General features: G+C 41.5%; 2 protein-coding genes across 2 annotated transcripts; both read right to left on the bottom strand.

Moving 5' to 3' along the window:
- Positions 1 to 5,276: 5,276 nt before the first annotated feature.
- On the bottom strand, positions 5,277 to 6,757 carry LOC133014686 (apelin receptor B-like). Its single transcript, XM_061081952.1, has 2 exons — positions 5,726 to 6,757; positions 5,277 to 5,341 (listed from the first exon to the last, which is right to left on the bottom strand). The coding sequence occupies exons 1-2, from the start codon at positions 6,755 to 6,757 to the stop codon at positions 5,294 to 5,296; spliced, it is 1,080 nt and encodes a 359-aa protein (XP_060937935.1). The 3' UTR covers positions 5,277 to 5,293.
- A 13,360-nt stretch (positions 6,758 to 20,117) lies between these two features.
- On the bottom strand, positions 20,118 to 20,870 carry LOC133014405 (uracil phosphoribosyltransferase homolog). Its single transcript, XM_061081637.1, has one exon. The coding sequence runs from the start codon at positions 20,868 to 20,870 to the stop codon at positions 20,124 to 20,126; it is 747 nt and encodes a 248-aa protein (XP_060937620.1). The 3' UTR covers positions 20,118 to 20,123.

Genomic DNA, 20,870 nt, shown 5'->3' on the forward strand with positions numbered 1-20,870 from the left:
AATCAATAAGGATCAATGATCAGTTGTTTGTGGTTGAACGGCCTCAGAGCGAGTGTCTCACCCAGCCTCCCATGAAGTTCATATCTAGCTCGAAGCTCTGAAGCCCCATTGAGAACTCCAGGTTGTGCGTGGTAACGAGCATCAGGTTCTTCTCCCACAATTCCCGGCGGTGCACATCCTCCACCTCAACACAAGCACAAACAGAATCAGTGCACATGGTCAAACCCTGTGCGACTTTGTGATAAATATGGATTTTTACAAATACGCAAATACGCAGATTTTATCTCCAGTGACATGTTAAATCTGTGACCGAGCGTTTTTAACAAAGAGGAATAACCTGATCTGCATAGGCCCTCCAGTGATGCTTCTTCCACAGCTCCCAGTAGATGTCCAGTCTGCTGTCCAACATGGCGGCGTGCTGGACACACAGGCCCACAGGCAGCAGGCTCGCCAGCATCAGCTCTGTGGACACACACACACATTTATCAATAGATATTAAAACAATTATTATTATTGGGGCCCAAGCACCGACAGTGGGAGGCCCTATTGAAATTGTAAGGATTATTCAGAAAATTTCAGAAAATTTGAATCACAATGGGTAGCCCACTGACGTCATTACGGTAAGCGTGCTGCGTCACTTCCTGTTATTGCCACGGGTGGTGTAGTCGCTATCTGAATTAGCTCCTCCGCTAAACACAACTGTCTTTCTGTTCTACTACGGCTAAAATCACCGGTATATAGTTAAGCACCCTCACATACCAGCCCCTACTCTCTGGTGCTTTGTGAGTCTGTGTTCTGTTTAAATCTCACCCTCGTAGTTTTAGCAGCGATGTGTTCTCTCTCTCCCTCTCGCTCCACCGCTCTCTCTTGCTCCGAGTGTCTCATGTTTACTTACTCCTCCGCCTCCATTAACAGTAGTGGTAAATGTAATAAATGTAGTATGTTGGTAGCGATGGAGGCGAGGCTTAGCGACTTAGAAGCTCGGCTCCTCAGCTTAGAACCCCCGTTAGCTGTAGTTAGCCGGCCCGTGCTAGCCGCAGCGAAGCCACGTAGCTCAGCCCGTAGCTCAACCCGTAGCTCAGCACGCAGCTTAGCTTCAGCTAGCAGTCCCTTGACTTGCCCCGGGCAGCCGGGAGCACAGGGCGGCTGGGTGACGGCCCGGAGGGGGCATAGTGCTGCCCTTAGAAAGCCCACGATTAAAGAGCCACCAGCTCACGTTTCAAATAGATTTTCTCCACTCAGCGACGCACCCGCTGAGAAACAAACTCTGGTTATTGGCGACTCGGTTCTCAGAAACGTGAGGTTAGAAACACCAGCGACCATAGTCAATTGTATAATATTGAAGCTGCTGGCTAAAACTAATCGTAAATACAGTAAAATCGTAATTCACGTCGGCAGCAACGACTCCCGGCTTCGCATGTCGGAGATCACTAAAGTTAATGTTGAGTCGGTGTGTGCTTTTGCAAAAACGATGTCGGACACAGTAATTTTCTCTGGCCCTCTCCCTAACACTACAGGTGATGACATGTTTAGTTGCATGTTGTCTTTTAACCGCTGGCTGTCGAGGTGGCGTCCTGTAAACGGTGTGGGCTTTATAGATAATTGGCAAACTTTTTGGAGTAAACCTGGTCTTGTTAGGAGAGATGGCGTTCATCCCACTTGGGATGGAGCAGCTCTCTTATCTAAGAATATTACTGAGTCTATCACATGACAACCCAGAGTTGGGACCAGGAAGCAGAGCTGCAGTGCTAAACACTTCTCTGCGCTCCCTCTGGATCAGTCACCCAACCGCATAGACACTGTCTCTGTCTACCGTCCGATTCAATTATTTAAATTAAACAATAACAGAGCGAGAACTCACAATAATCTTATACAAATTAACACAACCTCTGGAAAAACACAGGAAACTAAGACTTTCAAATGTGGTCTTTTAAACATAAGATCACTGTCCTCAAAGGCTATTTTAGTTAATGAACTAGTCTCAGACTACAATATAGATGTAATGTCCCTTACTGAGACGTGGCTGCATCCTGATGAATATGTCAGTTTAAATGAATCTACTCCCCCCAGTCATATAAATTCACACGTTCCCAGGGAACTCGGGCGAGGAGGTGGAGTTGCTGCTATTTTTAACTCCAGTCTATCAATTAATCCTAAACCTAAACTCAGCTACAACTCATTTGAATGTCTTGTTCTTAATCTTCCACGTCAATCCAGGAAACACCAACAGCCAATCATATTTGCTGTAGTTATCATACCTGTCTGAGTATTTGTAGGATAAATCATTGAATTTATCCGAGTTAAAGTAGGGCTTAAATATCTGAGTAAAGGTCAGATTGTCGTTGCACTAATCCGAGTTAAACATTATTAATAATATCTGATTAAAGGTAGGATTAATCGTTGTATTAATCCGAGTTAAACATTATTAATAATATCTGATAAAAGGTAGGATTAATTGTGTATTAATCCGAGTTAAACATTTTAAATAATGTCTGAATAATAAGTCAAGCACATTCTGGCTGGGAAATCACACACCATCATCTGCACTTCCTGTTTTTCTCACAGACACACACACTCAAACCTGATTAATACGATTGCATCCAACCACCACTCGACCCATTGAACTCTGCAATTATCTGTAGGTGCAGCATCTCAGAGCAAATGTTCCCTTCAGTCTATGACTCACTTCCTACACTGCAGCAGCAAATATATTTCACAAATTAAGAAATTCCCCTGCAGTTCCTTTTACTGTCTTCATTCTGTCTGTCTTTACGATATGTTGTCTGTTAGTTTTTATATTTAGTCTTGACTAAAATAAACAATCAGGCTTTTCTCTTTGGCTCCAGAACAAAGTAAATAAACACATGAAGTGGAGCAAAGTGCTGCAGGCGTCTCTGTCAGTCTCTGAGATAAATAATCTCCAGCAAGGATGTTATGATTTCATTCTGTTTGCCTGACTGTTATCATGGTGACGCAAAAAACTACTGAAATGATTTTATCGGAACTTGGTGGAGGGAGGGAGTATCGGCCCAGTAAGAGCTTATTAAATCTCACTAGATACAGGAATGTTTCGTTCCGATTTCTCAGAGAACAACAATTGGATCTTGATAAAACATGTTAAGAGGACTTATATTTAAGCTTGTGTGAAATTCTGTGCTGAACCAAATAAGATCTAGATCTACTGAATATAAATGTAGTTGCATTAGAAAACTGTTGGTGGAGGTATAGACTTTACTTAGTGACTTTCTATTTTGTAATAAATCAGTCTAATCATGAAACTGTTGTCTTTGTCATTATAAAACCTGATAGTGGAAGAACATTAGATTCCAATTTGATTGAACTTCATGAGTAATCAGCAGACTGAGCGTAGGGCCAGATGTTTCTACCTTCCCCTCTCGACTCATTGATGGAAGCTGAGGGCAAAAAAGTAGCTTGGTGACACAAATATCTGTTACAGATAATCCTGCAAATCTTTTTTAACATCACTTCACCCCGTCATGTTTGTGGTATCCTGACAGAACGGAAGCCCACATCTCACTGAGGAAGTCGTAGAGCTGCGGGGCCGTCACGGCGCCCCCTGGATGTTCGTAGGTGGTTGCGGGGAAGTAGGAGCCGTAATGGTTAATACACTGCTCTGGCTGGGTATGTCCACAGCCATTTTTAGACGGGACTGCTGTGGATTTGGCCTTTATTCTGACCATTAGTGGTTTTCCCTGAAACACCCGCACCTCCTCTCTGAGGTACTTGTAGACCTGGAGACGTCCACAGACAGTCACTAGTCACCGATTGAATAACTATTATTATTCTAGAGAGAAGATCAGAACATCAGACACCTGTATCTTACCTGCTGTGCCTCAGCTTCCGATTTGAAGGTGATGAACCAGTTATCGTTGCTTACGAACTCACAGCTCAGGAACTTGGGCAGATCGTCCCGATCGAAGAGAGCCTCCACCTCCTGCACGACAGAAAACCAGTCACACCAACCCATGAAAACGTCTCAGGAATGAGATTGTGTTGTTGTGTGTGGTGGACCCTCACCTCCAGGGGTGTGGTGTCAGGGATCTCACGAAGGATGACAACACATTGACTCTGTTTGGGTCGAACCTTCTTCTATACCCCGTATATATATATATATAACAGAAAATGGTTGATTTACATTTCAGGATGTCGGAGATGAGGTCCAGGTCTGTGCTGAGATTCTTGATCTTGTCGAGGCTGGCCAGAGTTGTGATGGGAACGTACTGGTCCCCGTCCATCTGAGACGTGAGGTAAAGGTCGCTGAAGAGGTGCTCCATGAACCTCCATGACTCTGTTGATCTTTACATTTTATCTGTTATTAAATAATAGAAATAAATAAATCTAGACTTAATCCCAGTGTATTTGTGTGGAGCCAGTTTCAAATCTTGTTATTAATTGGTTCTTACATGAACATTACATTTATGCTGGAATCTATAGTAGTTTTGTTCATAAACAATAAACAAACAATTTAATGTAAATGCCACTAAATTAAATTATATACATTATATTGTTGAAGCTGTTTTTGTTGTTATATTCACTTATTTATATGATATGTCACTTTAACATTGTGCTGTTTATTGGCTTCGTGTAAGTTTATTATCTTGTTTATCTAATGATTCAGGTTTAATTCATCAGTTTACTTTCTGAAGATCCAGTTCAATTTCCTCTTCTGGCTGTTTGCTGACCTTAGCTGTAATAAATACTGCAGGACACAGTCCAACTCAAAATTAAACCTTTATTCAAGTTCATAGAAAACATCAGTTTCCAGATTAATCATCGAAAAAAAAGTGCTATACAGAAAAACAACAATAAAAGTGATTTGAAAGTTGAGAAGAGGAAGAGCCTCCATCGCAATGTCTCCTCCTCACAAACTGATTAAACTGAAAGAATCTGAACAGTCACAGACAAACACTGTGGAACTCGGTTTGTTCTCTGGAGATAAAACCTGAAAAAGACCTCAGGGCTTTAAAGTGCCTCAAATAACTGAAGATAACCAAACGTCCTCATTTCTACAGACGCCTGAAATCCAAGAGTCCAAAACATTTAACTCCTGTTTGATTCCAGAGGAGATTCACTCAGGAAAAGTCCGATTCAAATTTAGAAAAACACGTTTGTTGTTAGAATTTAATTTAGTTAGTAACTAAGATCTGGGGAGGAGCTGTCTTCACGTGGTCCAATCAAAGCCCCTTCGTCCCCCTACGTCCTCCACTGAGCTCCGCCCCCTCACATGATGGGGTAGCTGGTGAGGTTGGCGATGTCGCAGAGGTTGTCATGGTTACGCGCCATCAGGATGTAGCCCTTGTTGCCCCAGGTGTAACTCCAGCTGTGGCAGAGAAGGAAGGAGAGAGAAGTGAGAGGGGGGCGAGCAGCGTCAATAGAGAATATACATGTGAGAACTGTGTCTGTAGAATCCAGGTTTGTTTCTATATCACTGAACAATACAAACCAAAAGGAAACTGCAGGAAACAACTGAACACCTCAAACAAATACTTTACAACTAAGAAGGATGGAAAGATGCAGCATGTTTGTTTCTCCACTAGAGGGCAGACCGTGACTGCAGAGGTGTGAGCGTTTACTCCAGCGACACAACTCAACAAACTGGCACATCCTTCCTACACACACACACACACACACACACACACACACACACACACACACACAAAAACACACTCTCTACACTGCTGGCTGTGATGCAGATAATACAGACTGGAGCTGGAGGGCTGGCCGGGCTGGCGTGCAGGGTCTTCTTCAGGTTGAGGAGGCACAGGCACTGGGACCTGAAGTGCAGGTCTAAGAAGGCGTAGAGGAAGGGGTTGAGGCAGCTGTTGAAGTAGGCCAGGCAGGTGGCGTAGGGGTGTGCCAGCAGCAGGAAGCGCATGAAGGCACAGGTGGCCGGGACCAGGTCCAGGTAGGACAGGGCGTCCGCGCTCTTCAACAGGTGGAAGGGCGTCCAGCAGGCGGCGAACACCACCACCAGCGTGGTGATAATCTTCAGCAGCCTCCTCTTGCGCTGGTCCTCCTTGCGAAGGGTGTTGAAGTGGTGGATGACGGTGCAGCCGATGAAGCCGTAGCACACCATCATGGCCAGGAAGGGCAGGAGGAAGCCCAGTGTCGAGGAGGAGATGCTGAGGCCGGCGATCCACAGGTTCTCCTCCTCCTTGGTGGTGAGCACCAGGCTGAAGTCCATGGAGCAGGAGATGCTGTTGCTGCCGGGGTCGTCCTTGGTGGTCTGGAACAGCAGGCTTGGGGTGGCCAGGAGCCCGGACAGCATCCAGATCCCGATGAGGCAGGCCCTGGTGTGACCCCGGGTCCGCAGCTGGCTGCTGGACAGCGAGTGCACGATGGCCAGGTAGCGGTCGAAGCTCATGCACGTGAGGCAGAAGACGCTGGCGTACATGTTGAGCATCACCACGTAGTTGCTGATCTTACACAGGGCCACGCCGAAGGGCCAGTGGTAGCCCATGGCGGTGTACAAGGCCCACAGGGGCAACGTGACCACGAAGCTCAGGTCAGCCAGGGCCAGGTTCCCGATGTACACGTCGGCCGCGCGCCGCTTGCCCTGCGCGCGCCACACGGTGAAGATGACCACCCCGTTCCCGGAGAGGCCCAGGATGAAGATGAGCATGTAGAGCACCGGGATGATGGAGTACGAGGGGGTCCACTCCGAGAAGTCACACATGGTGTAGTTCTCCGACTCCTCGTAGTCGTAGTAATCATAGGTAACTTGAGTTGGCTCCATCTCCAGTTTCTGCTTGTTAAAGTCTGGTATGTCCACAGTGGTTGACAGCTCGGAGCTTTGTGGCTTCATGTGTGATGTGAGGACCTTTATATACCCCCCCCTCCCCTTCACTTGTACCGTCCCAGGATGCCCCCCCTCCCCCGTCCCACTGCCCTCCTCCTCTGAGGAACATGCTGTCATCACACACACACACACACACACACCCTCCTCTTATCATTAATATTCACCAGAGGTGTAAAAAATACTGAAATATTGTACTCAAGTAAAAGTATCTTTACTTTGATGAAATTTTACTTACAAGTAAAAGTACCCATCTAAAAATCTACTCAAGTAAAAGTAAAAAGTAGTTAATTTAAAATGTACTTTAAGTAAAAGTTACTTAGTTACTTCGAACAACTTGATGGGGGCCGCTCCTATGCAGTGCAAGAAACGACAAGGGGTCATAAATCCAATCCAAAAACAGTTATTTTTAAATAAAGGACAATCTTTACAAATTTAAGTGCAATGACATTTAACATGTCAAACATTAAACATTTAACATGTCAACACAACATTTAAGAAGTTTTGGGAGGACATGTCAAGACATGAACAACATGACAGCTAAAATAAAAAGTTAGAATGCCGCTGTCCCACTGTAAATTTAAACTTTTGGTTAAACTTTGGGACCACCTTTAGAGCACTAGTCTACAAACATCTTGTTGAGTTTGAGCATTATATAGCTGTTGCCTATTTTGCGTTTGAAGGCAAACTGCTTGCTGAGATATGGCCACAGGTTTTCTTCATCTGCTTTAATCTCAACTGGTGGAAAGTTCTATGCTTCTGCTTGTTGGTCGTCCGCAATATCATCCTTCTCTAGCTCTCATGACAGCGACTCCATCATCCACTCTATGCAGCATCTACCACCAGTGTTGTGCAAGTTCACACCTCTCATGAACTAGTTCACAGTTCAGTTCATACAAGTAAACATGAACTAGTTCACATTCATAGTTCAGCATTTAAATTCTGAACTAGTTCATAGTTCAGTTCATTTCATAGTTTTAAGGTGTAAAGTGAAAATGAAAGACAACTGTACTTCATTTGTATCAATTACTATATATATTTAAATATATATTATATATATAATAATTGTTTTTTTTATTTTGTTTTATTATTGCTAATTTTCCCTGTTTATTTATTCATACCCTGCAAACAAAAGGCACAACAAATTAAAGTTTTGATACATTTATTTTTAAATGGTTTCTTTTATTTTGAAAAGGCACTTCCTGAATAATATGGAAAAGATCGCGACTGGCAGGTGTGCCTCGCTGTTGGAATGAACGAGTTCTTTTGAACTCGTTCATGCACAACAACACTGTCTACCACATCAGTCAGAATTGCCTTGCGCCTTGAATTATGTTTTTTTTTTACTCAGTAACGGATGTAATTTCCATTGCAGCGAAGTACAGTACTTCAGTCGAAATCTACTTAAAGGGACTCTTACCTTTGTTGCATTTGAGAATTACAGCACATTCAAATCATCCCGCCTTCCTCCAATGCCCCACCCCCTCGTTCCCATCCGCGGTGTTTTTTTGAAGAAACTTTATTTACAAGCAGACTTACAATTACTGCCTCCGCGCACGCACGTGAGTTTCTGTTTACCAAAGCAATGGATTCGGTAAGTTATATACATTTACATTCACATGCCTTGATGACGCGGGCCCGAATGCGCCACAAGAAGCAGACGGAAAACCTGCATGTCCATGCAGCAAACAGACAGGTCTGTCGGCCAATAAGGTCCTTCGGTCCGAAGAATTTTATTGGTTGAAGTTTTCACTAAATATTATGAGAGTGAAATAATTGTTTGTTTTTACTCCTGGTGGGTCTGTCTTGCATTTTAGAGTGTCATTACCTTATTAATACCAATTTAACCTTATCCAAAAAAAGTGTAAAAATGCAACAAAGGTAAGAGTCCCTTTAAGTAAAAGTAAAATTAATTTCAAAAACTACTCAAAAAATTACAAAGTACAAAAAAAACTACTTGATTACAGTAGCGTGAGTAAATGTAATTCGTTACTTTAAACCTCTGGTTCTCACAAATTTATCAACTTACAAATTAATATTTTTGTATTTGATAGTTGTACTATCTATTTTAATTCATCACACTTATTGTAGCATTTTATTATTACTTTATCAATAATAGGAATATTGTATTAATTCTCTGACTAAGTATTTATATTACATAATACATATGCTGCTTAATAATGAAATGTAATCATAAACACATAAATGACACATCAAAGTCACCATGTTATAATAAATATTATTGTTGTTATTGAAACTATTATTATTTATTCACATTCGAATGCTACCTTAAACCACTTATACAAAAATAAAACATAATATACACATACACTACTGTTGCGGGTGGAAATCAAAGGCAGGAGGCGTCGTTCTCAAGTTAAAATTAAGCAGGTTTATTCAGAGGTCACAGGTCAGGAAACTGCGGTGTCTAGCAAATGATCATGCATGGTCCACTGATCCTGTACAGGAAAAATGGCGTTTAGTCAGAGTGCGTACAAAGCTTATATATCGAAACTGGGCTTGACAGAGGTTCTTCTTGGATTGGGATTGGTCGGATCTCGTCGGGTCGTCCTCCTGGCGTCGTTTGGTCGTCCTCCTGGCGTTGAGTGATGACGTGCAAGCGGTGTCGGTTACTAGAGTTCATGAGCATATTGCCTCGCGTGTGCGCTTATTTTATGTGTGTGTGAAGTCAAGTGAGGTCATAGAAAACTGTGAGAAAGGCATGAAAACCTCTAGTCTAATCTGTCCGCTGTGTGTGTGTGAGGGAGTCTCAGAACTAATATAATGAAGTGATTCATGAAGCCAGAGGTTTGAAAACCTGTTATCTGTCCGCTATGCCAGACTCCCTTTTTAAGGAGTATGAACCATTCTGAGGTTGAGAAGCAGGAGAAGAACTATGTGTTATGTTTGTGTGTTTACGCTATGTGTATCTGACTACACGTTAAAGTGTGTGTATGTGTGTGATCAGTGGTGTATTGTCAATACTACTGTTGAAAAGTTTGGGGTCACTTAGAAAGTTCCTTATTTTTCAGAGAAAAGCACTGTTTTTTATCCGATGAAGATAAAATTAAATTAATCAGAAATACACTCTATACATTTTTTAATGTGGTAAATGACTATTCTAGGTGGAAAAGTCTGTTTTTTAATGAAATATCCACATAGGTGTATAGAGGCTCATTTCCAGCAACTATCACTCCAGTGTTCTAATGGTACATTGTGTTTGCTCATCGCCTTAGAAGACTAATGGATGATTAGAAAACCCTTGACAACCCTTGTGCAATTATGTTAGCACATCTGAAAACTGTTGAGCTGGTGAGAGAAGCTATAAAACTTCCTTTGAGCTGGTTGAGTATCTGGAGCATCACATTTGTGGGTTCGATTATACTCTCGAAATGGCCAGAAAAAGAAAACTTTCATGTGAAACTCACCAGTCTATTCTTGTTCTTGATAAGGAAGGCTGTAACATGCGAGAAATTGCGAAGAAACTTAAAATGTCTCACAACGGTGTGTACGTTGTGGGAACTTTTCCCCTAACCCCATAAAAAACATCATCACATGCTCAAACTCAACAGGAAATTCAATCTGTAAATAACTTCAGTTTCAGGAATCAAAACTTCCTCTATTGACCAGCGGCTGTTTCACTTTCGATTCCTCACATAACACAGTGATTTGTCTTGGAGCTGCTGAGGTGACGAGAGTCGAAAACGCCTTCGTCACATGATCTGGTTTCTTTAAAACTTACTTTGTTTTCTGTCATATTTCTTACTCCTGCAGCTTTCACTTCCCTGCTTGTTATAAATATCTGGTTAATGTTCTGAAAATTGTATTTCTCAGTAGTTTCATTGGATAAACTCATTTCACTCTCTCATTTTTTTCACATTGTCTGTTTATACATTGTTATTTTGGCCTTTTAACATCAAATCATAGATAAGATGGTGTTTGTCCGTCTCACCTGGTTCTTCACCGCGGTCACCATGCCCTTCTTGCGGTAGTCGGTCATCTTCTCGGCCACTTCCTCTGACGTCTGCGTGAACACAGGTCATGTTTTCATCAGACTCAGATATTGTGCAACAGCAGGTTTGAATCTCTGTATTAAAACCATCAGAGCTACCAGAGGTCGAAAGGTCACGCCTTATGTCACGCTGACAAAAGATGGTTTGAAACTTTGCTCGGCTCCTGGAATAATCCAGTGAGATAAAAACATTTTTGGGGAGAGAACAAGAGAGGATTTATTTTTAAACTTAAGAACAATTCAGAGACAATATGCAGGACGCACACGATTACATGATTCCTCTACTTTTAAGTCTTTTCCCATCTTCACCTCCACCTTTCTCAGTCTTTGAAACCTTTTCATTCTGCATTTCACAAACGTGAGGAAAGAATCCACTGACCAGGCCGTTGTATTCTCTCAGGTGTGTGATCTTCCACTCATGTTACACACTCAACACCAATACCTAGTACACCTACTACACACTACCTGCAGCCACACTATACTTACAGACGGGTGTTGGCTCAGATTCAAACTGAAAAATGAACACTGAGCTTTGTTTTGACACCGGCTGTAAAAGCTTCTGATGTTTGCTTCATTGCATTTTAAAAAGTATAAACCATTTATTAAATGTTCACATTAACTTTACAGTACGTGTGTTTCTGTCGGGTGGTTTATTGTTAGTGTTGCTCGTATATTTCTATCGAAACCTTCAAACAGCTGATTCTGGAGAAACTACTTTCAGAGTGACTCAGCACAAACATCTGCAGCTGCTGCGAGAACAGTTTCCACACAAACAAAAGTCTGGAGGAATTACTGAAGTTGTCTTTTCTTGAATTTTCTGCACAGACACGATCACATCTGGAGCACGAAGAATTCATCTAAAATAACTTTTTAATTGTTTTGTGAAGTTTCAACTTTTACTGTCGTGTGTAAAGTTAAAACAAAGTCAATGACAAGTATTTAAATTCAAATATAATTAAATTGGAAAAAAGTGTTTCCTATGTATATACTTACACATGTATAAGTTATTGCAGTTTTTCAGAGTTCCTCTCATCTGTGACTCTCTCAACTTCAAAAACAAAGTTTTGCTGCAGTCTGAACTTTTTCTTTCCCTCCCTCAGTTTCCTGCCATCTGTTATTCATCAGCTCTCCCTCTCACTTTGTTTCCAGTTTCCTTTCTGCTGAGTTAAGCTGAACTGAACTGAAAGCAGAAAACATCTTGTTTTTCTATTAACTTGTGTGTTGAGCTGATTCACGTTTCCTGCTTCCAGCACCAAGACCTGATCGAGCAAAGCTTCACTTTCAGATGATTTGAACTGAATCTCTTGATTTAAATGTCACAGTCTGATGATCTGTATGAAATATGGTTTACAGTTAGCAGGAAGTGGTTTGTGCCTGGTGCTGCACGAGTCGTGACGTTTCTCCTGGTGAGGACTTCAGCCTGTTTCAGAACATTAACATTAACTGAGCAGAGTTACAATGAAGACTGAGATTGGTTAGGACTTCGGCTGTAAATACTTCTGATGTTTGCTTCATTGCATTTTAAAAGTATAAACCATTTATTAAATGTTCACATTAACTTCACTGTACGTTTTTTTTCGATCGGGTGGTTTATTGTCAGTGTCGCTCTCTCATCTGGAGGATGACAGAGCAGGAGTAAGGAACTAGTTTATATTTCTATCGAAACCTACAAACAGCTGATTCTGGAGAAACAACTTTCAGAGTGACTCAGCACAAACATCTGCAGCTGCTGTGAGAACAGTTTCCACACAAACAAAAGTCGTCTTTCCTGAGTTTTCTGCACAGACACGATCACATCTGGAGAAAATGAACATTTTCTATCTGAAGCCTGATCATGAAGAATTCATTAAAAAAAACCTTTTTAATTATTTTGTGAAGTTTTAACTTTTACTGTTGTGTGTGTAAGTTAAAACAAAGTCAATGACAAGTGTAAGGTTCAACTCAGCAGGATTTAAGATTTAAATTCAATCAATTTAAATAGTGTTTCCTATCTTTTTACTTATACTTACACACATATATATATAAGTTATTGCAGTTTTTCAGAGTTCCTCTCATCTGTGACTCATTCTCAAAGTTTTGCTGCTGTCTGAACTCCCCCCCCCCCCCCCCCCCCTCAGTTTCCTGCCGTCTGTGAGATCTGAAAGTGTCTGGATGCATCACAACCAAACTTCAACACTAAAGTTAATACAATAGAGTCATAATAAATATTCATAAAGTACATAAAACATGTGCTAATGCTATTGTCAGAGAGTGGGTTATTATATATATATATATATATATATATATATAAAATAAATCGAGCTGTACCCCACTCAATCAGGACTGACAATGTCGCAGACCAGATTTTTCTGTTGATTGTTGGGAGGGGCCAGGGCATAAATTTGACGAGAACCTTGCAGTGTGAGGCCAGCATTAGACTCACATTTCCCTTGAAACATTTCACATTCCACTTCAACATCAGTACAACATATTTACACACACATTTGGAATGTTAACAGTGAACAAGTACAACTTTACCTTGGTAAAATAACAAAACATTTCACAGTTTGACATAAAAGCCAACAGTGGGCAACCTTAAACATTGTCAAAGAAAAAAAATTCAATCATGTATCTTGTGTCGTTATTAACGGGAAAGCATTGTTTTGAGCGCTTGCGGAAAGTTTATTTCCGTCTAGATTCATAATGACCTTCTGCAGAGCTTCGAAGGTGTATTTTAGCTTCTGGGGTAGCTCGGGTTTAGAGCATACACAAGCGCAAGCAACATTGCCACTGCACAAGGCACATACCTTAACTCATGCAACACCGTTACACCTTCCAGAAGAATTACGACATCCTCTGGGTTCTCACTGGGCCCTGCACCGTGGTGTCCAATGACAAAGACTCCAAAGACCGTCTCTGCCATAGCCGCCAGACTGCTTTCATCATTGCTCTGCAATTAATAACAAAATTAATTAAATAAGAGAAATAATGTTTCATTTATGTGCATTATATTCCATTTTTTACACTATTAATGTAAAACAGCTATGACCAACTATCTTTAAATAATCATGTTACATTCCAAATGTTTTTGGAGCTGATATTTTGAAAGTTTTAAGGGCAATGTGAATTCAAAGGAATATTAACCATGATCATCCCCAGTGAAGATGAAGTTAAATCAACATACCAGGTACTCTTTCACCAGCATCTCTGGATCTTCATTCAAGTAGACGCAAAGACTTTTCAGTATGCATTATCTTTTGACATCAATGCTGTCAGTCTAAGTATTCAGATTAGAGAGAATATGAGAAAAAAGAAAAAACACATTAGGAAAACCATTTTGACCAACCAGCAGAGTAGTTTTCAAACACCTGATGCAAGATTCACAGGTCATCACAACATGAAAAGCCTTTAGAAGCTAGAGTAGATGTGTATGCAGTCATTATTATAAATATGAGTATATAACATGAGTCACTTTTCCATTATCATACCTCAGTCATGGGTAGCATGATGCTTCTGATCCGTCTCCCTTGAACTCCGCCTTTCCTGGCAAACACCTTGATTAGGTCTGCAGAGTGAGCATCGAGCTCAGAGAAGAACTTTGACTCTAAATGGATGGTTGTGATCCTCTTGAATTCCACACACACCTACAAATTTACAAAAAAACAAAAAAAACTTTTTAGACTGGCTATTCTGATTTCAGTGGTACATGTTTGATTTAGCAGGTCAGACTGAAAACACGTGTTTATCAATATTAGTTTTCTCCATACAAATTCCACTGTCAGAGCCAATGAATCCTTGCCAGTTTATGAATTACCTCAGAGTCTGACAATAGGTGTGTCTATATAGCTCAAACTGTAAAAAGTAAAAGGGGATGTTCCTTCACACAGTCATTTACTTACCTCATGCACATGGAAGAGAGCCGGCCACCTCGTTTTGAAATCAGCTTTCATTGGTGCCTCCCGAACTACCTCTTGCCTCCTGTAAGCGAAGGTCTTGTCCATCATTTTCACCACATTCTCCTCATTGTTTCTTTTCTTCACTTCTGAGAGGAGGGCCACTCTTAGTCCTTCTTGTGTCTCGGCTGTTTCACCCGACGGGTAGGCAGGGCAGTGATTCACTTTGGCCTCTTCACACCATAGGCAGGACTGCATTTGCCATCAAGTTTGTGTGTTAGGGCATTTACTGTGACTTTATATTTTAAGCTTGTCTTCCAGCCGCCAAAGCCAGTGACTGAGCCTGGCTCTTTCAAACATGGATGTGCTGATACAAGAGCTTCGGCTACCTCCTCAAACTCACGGTCGGAGAGGTACACTTTGTACCTGACAATAGTTTCAGTCAAGCCATCAAGAAGGCTGATTTAAGTTGGTTATCAGGACTTAACAAAGTTCCAGTTTCTTTAAAAGCAGTGTTGGCCCTTTCCAGCTGCAGCTCAGCCGGGGAACAGTGAAGATAATGGGCCATCCAGAGGATCTTGAAGAAGTGGACTCCGGTGAAGACAGTATTTCTGAATCATGTGAGCTACCAGGAGAAAGGGACGAGGAGTCATCTGGAGATCGAATGGTGGCAGCAGCAGCTGGATAGGGAGAGGGCATAGAGCCATCATGCTGGACAGATGTAATGGAATTAAATATGACCTTGATGGTACTTTTGTCCTGGACACGGCTCCGCTGATAAGTGTTGAGCTATAACTTCAGCTTCTCTGGACACTGACTAATGACTTAAAGTAACTTCACCACTCAAAACAAAACCGTTTACCGTGACTACATCCTGGCATCCCCCGGACTCGCTCGTGTTGATCACAGAAACACACACATGCAGTTAAATAAAACCTAGCCATAGCAAAGTTAAGCTAGCGCTAACGGTGAGGAACACGAGGGACTAACTGAGATATGTCTCACACATGTCGATTAACTACTATGTATTACTCACCCTGTTTAATTAAATAAATTAATATATCTGATTTACTCACCTTAATATCAATGATGCCAAACGAGCAGGTGAGAGTTGCTGGGGCTGGTCAGTCGGTTAACATCCATGTAACGTTCCACTTCCGCCTATTCGAATTTTTCTGTATCCTGTGGGTGCAGCGCATGCGCAATAGCTGAACTAATTTCGGATTCATTGTTTTGAAGGACCTCATTCTCATTAGGTTGACATGAATGAATTATATTCATCAGAAATTTGTTTGAGTCTTGTACATCAAACAAGAACAAATCATTGAATTAACATAAAACCGATTAATTCATTTAATGTAAACATAATTGTAGTTAACTAATCACACACATGCCCAAGTTCAGCCGATATCATTTTTTTGAGTGTAGCTAGACCGTAGGTCTGAAGCAGAATCCAGAACTCCAGGTTGTGCGTGGTAATGAGCATCAGGTTCTTCTCCCACAATTCCCGGCGGCGCACATCCTCCACCTCAACACAAGCACAAACAGAATCAGTGCACAAGGTCAAACCCTGTGCAACTTTGTGATAAATATGGATTTTTACAAATCGGCAAACACGCAGATTTTATCTCCAGTGACGTGCTAAATGACGGCCTGATACGATTATGTTTTTAAAAATTGTTGTGACTTAGTCAACCGCCAACATTTTCGTTTCGACTCGTCTCGTTAACGAAAATTAAAATAGATTTCGTCATAGTTTTTATTTTCAAAGATCCATTTCGTTACGTCTTCGTCTCGTCTTAGTCATGGGAAAAGGGGCGTTAACGAATATTTTTCGTTATCATTATCGTCAACGAAATTAACACTGACACACACACACATTTATCAATAGATATTAAAACAATTATTATTATTAGGGCCCAAGCACCGAGGCCCTATTGAAATTGTAAGGATTATTCTTATTCTTATAATTGTTAGCCAAATGAATTGGCTTTTTGAGGGCTTTAACATGCTCATAAATGTTCCAAACTTGAAATTGGTAGAAATTTGCGTATTCTGGAGTATATGGAAATGGGCGTGGCACAATGGAATTCAAATCCCAGTTGTCCGGACAGCAGTCATGTTTCTCACAGCTGACGACAAAAGCAAAGGCAGCCACCGAAGCATCATTCCGGGTGAGTCACTGCATCATTAAGCACAAAAAGTCCTACCAAGATGGAGAGATGGTAAAAGAGGCATTCGTTGAAGCAGCTGACTCGTTGTTCAGAGACTTTAAAAACAAATCAGAAATATTATCTTCCATCAAAGCTCTCCAGCTATCAAGAAGTACAATAACACGGCGTAGTGAAGCCATAGCATAGGATTTAACCTAGCAACTTCGGAAGGATATCGCGGACTGCGAGTGTTTCTCACTGCAATTTGACGAATCTACAGACGTGAGTGACACAGCCCAGTTGTGCATTTTTATTCGGATGGTGTTTCCCGATATGACTGCAAAAGAGGAGCTGCTAACATTACTGCCCTTGAAGGAACACACGCGAGGAGAGGACATTTTTCAGTCTTTCAAAAACTTTACAGAGAAAACCCAGCTCCCAGTGTTTAAATTGGTGTCCATCACCACGGACGGAGCTCCCGCGATGGTTGGCTGCTCAAAGGGATTTATTGAAAAACAGTGTCTATCTAAGTCCAGATATTCTGTACAACATATTCTCCAAATTACACTAATCAAAAATAATAAATACACTCATATATATATTGATTTACTCACAAGAACAGGACAAGAACAAGAAAGAAACTCAAAAATCACAAAGATTATTGAAAAAGACAATTCGTAGACGTCACGAAGGGGTAATAACATGATTTATTACAAAAACAATATATGGATGTAGACAACTCGAATTAGTAACATGTAATTTGAAATGTGAGTTAAAGCAATCACAGTTCATCGATACGAAATTTGTTTAAAGTCACAATTTTATTTTAAATAGAATATATATAATAAATATATCACTACGTCCAATAAAATATAATACATTCATAGATACACGGTATCATGAATGAGAATATATATAAATAAGTTTCTTTTTATACACAGTTATAGAATAAAAGGATCACAGTGGAATAGACAAGGGGGAGGAGTCTGTGAGAGGCAGCCTATAAATAGAGGAGCTCTCAGTCTCCTCAGTCACTCTTGCTCTGAACGTTGTAGTGGAAGGACCTCACAGCTCAGATAGAAATATTTTGCTTTTTCACTTGCCTAATAAGATCTGAAGAAGACCCAAGAGCTTTTTAACTGCAGCAACTTTAAGATACGCAAGTGGAGCTGGAATTACCGCGGTTGGATGAACATTTAAACAGATGTCGTGCAGACAAATCCTCATTTACATGTTTTGTTTTAACATCCAAAGAAATATAAATGTACTTTTCCAGGTTTTTCATGACCATAGGAACCCTGAAACATATTTTGGGCATGGTTGTCGTGGTTTAAAATGTTGTTTGGTAGTTGTCCAAGTTTTCTTGGCTGCTCAAAGGGATTTATTGCCAAGTGCAGGGAGGACGATGATTTCCCGAACTTCCTCAATTACCATTGCATAATACACCAGCAAGCGTTATGCGCAAAAATGCTCAACATGAAGGAGATAATGGATGTGGCAATGAAGATCGCCTGTTCTATTCGTGCCAGATCTCTTCAAAGAAGGCTATTCCGTGCGCATCTTGAGAAGGCTGACTGTGAGTACTCAGAGTTATTGCTACACACTGACGTGAGATGGCTTAGTCGAGGGAAATTCCTGCAAAGATTTCGAGACCTCTGTCCGGAGATTAAAGAGTTTTCCCGTGAAGCTAAACATGCAGAATATAACAAACTGAATGACCATCAGTGGCTGCTAGACTTAGCATTTTTAACTGATCTGACCAACATGTTGAATGACCTTAATGTAGAGCTGCAAGGAAAAGACAAAACCATTATCAATATGATCAGCTCCGTTAATGCTTTCAAACGGAAAATGCGACATCTGTCCTCAAAGATGCAGCGCCATGATTTGGCAAACTTCAAGAACCTCGCATCAGAGCTGGAGATGCAAGGCAAGGCGAATGTGCAACTTGAAAGTGCACGCTACATAGAGCAGATTGATGACTGTCTGTCAGAGTTTGACAGACGCTTTCAAGACTTTGTTTTACTGGAGCCAGTCGCTAGATTCATGTGCTTCCCTTTTCGAGAAGATGCTGAGGTTGATTCACTCGCATCAGAAATTGCAACACTGTTTGACCTGAACTCATCTGGAGTGGAGGATGAAATTTTGACACTACAAGCTGAAATTCAGCTTAAGTCCAGGGCTCATGGACAATTCTGGAACCTACTCACGGAGGAAAAGTACCCTAACATGAGGAAATGTGCTACCTCTTTGACTGCATTATTCGGCTCCACCTATTTAGCTTTTTCACACATGAAGATTATTAAGTCCAAATACCGTTCCACCTTGACTGATGATCATTTGGAAGTGTGCTTGAGGCTGGCTATCAGCAGCTACTGTACGGACTATGCATCCCTGGCTGGCTCCATTCAGTGCAAATCATCAGAATAAGGTAGGTACCCTACTGTAAATATGTTGAAATGTAAGCTAAATGTGTTGTGGCTTCTGCTATGTGCTCAGGACCACGGATAGCTCTGCTGGTGTATGGGTGCCTGTGCTGCTGCTGTGCTATTCTAAATCTATTGAAATGTATTCTATTTTGCTGTAGCTTCTGATGTGTATGTGTGGTCAGGACTATGTACAGCTGTACTTGTTAGTTTGGTTTCTTAACTCGATTGCTTCTTGTGCTTTGTACATGCAGGGAAGTGAATGGACAGTCTGAGAGAGGGACAGAGAGATCACACCTGCGTTTTCTACACTAGGCCTGGAACTACAAACTATTTTACAGCTAAAAGCAAAGAACTTTGAGAGAGAGCCTCCTGTACATAGTTATTTAAGTAAAAGTTACAACCAACTATAGCTCCATGTTACATTTAAGTTTATTAATAAATCTGTTAATTGATTGAGAACTTTGAGAGAGAGCCTACTGTACATAGTTATTTAAGTAAAAGTTACAACCATCTATAGCTCCATGTTACCTGTTAGTTTATCAATAAATCTTTGAATATTGAAACAATGCAGCGTCACCTTCATTTGTTCTTATTCCAGTACATTTTTGTAGCTCTAGCCTATAAAGTGTGGGCACCCCTGACCTAGACTTACATGGCTTTTAGGACCCGGGCACCGAACAGAGTGAGACAGGGTGAGGCCCTATTGAAATTGTAAGGATATTATTATTGTTATTTTTAAGGCAAATGAATTGGCTTTTTGAGGGCTTTAACATGCTCAAAATTATATAGCTTTTCTAGTCAAAACAGGTCGCACATCATGTTCCTCAGCTCTTCCTCAGTTTAGTCGGTGCCAAAGTACCTCTGTCCAAAATGTGTTGGAGCCACTTGATGAACCTCTGTGGTCAGAATGGTGATGTCTGGGAACTCCTGGATTATAGATTTGGCTCCATGAGGTGTGGAGAAGAGGCTGAGGAGGATAATGTGTCTGGGCTGAACTCCGTGCTCTATCAACACCTTCACTGCTTCAATCACTGTGTTCCCTGTACTGAGGATGGGATACATGAGCAGCACCTTTCTTCTGTACACATCTGGGGGGAACTTGGCATAGTAGACCTTGGCTTTCTGTGTCTCTTCATCGCTCTGGATGAGGATCTTGCCGATGCGGATGGAGCGGCAGCAGTCCCGGAGACCCTGTTCCATGGCCTCGCCACTCCTCATTATGCTGACTCCACAGTTGCCTCTTTCAAAATTGACACCTTCATACTTGTACCCTGTTGGTGTAGTCACAGTACACTCTGAGTAGGGGAGCTGATTCAAGCCCTCTTCAACTACGAGTCTGATCAGACGGTCGGCACAAAAAATGAAATCTCCTCGGCTGGTTGTCTTGTCTCTGATGATGGTCTGTAGTTCTCGGATCTGGTCGTTGAGAGGGAACAGTTTGAGCTGCGGTCCCAGGTTTTCCTGACTGGGTTGTGTGGTGGCATCGCTGGGCTCAGAGCTGCCCAGCACCGGGGGGAACCGCACCTGCTTCACTGGGTGGTCCTGGCCACTGCTGACACTGTTAATTTGCTGGTTGTGGCACGACAT

This window comes from Limanda limanda, chromosome 11 (assembly GCF_963576545.1).
Source record: "Limanda limanda chromosome 11, fLimLim1.1, whole genome shotgun sequence".
In the NCBI taxonomy this organism is placed as follows: domain Eukaryota; kingdom Metazoa; phylum Chordata; class Actinopteri; order Pleuronectiformes; family Pleuronectidae; genus Limanda; species Limanda limanda.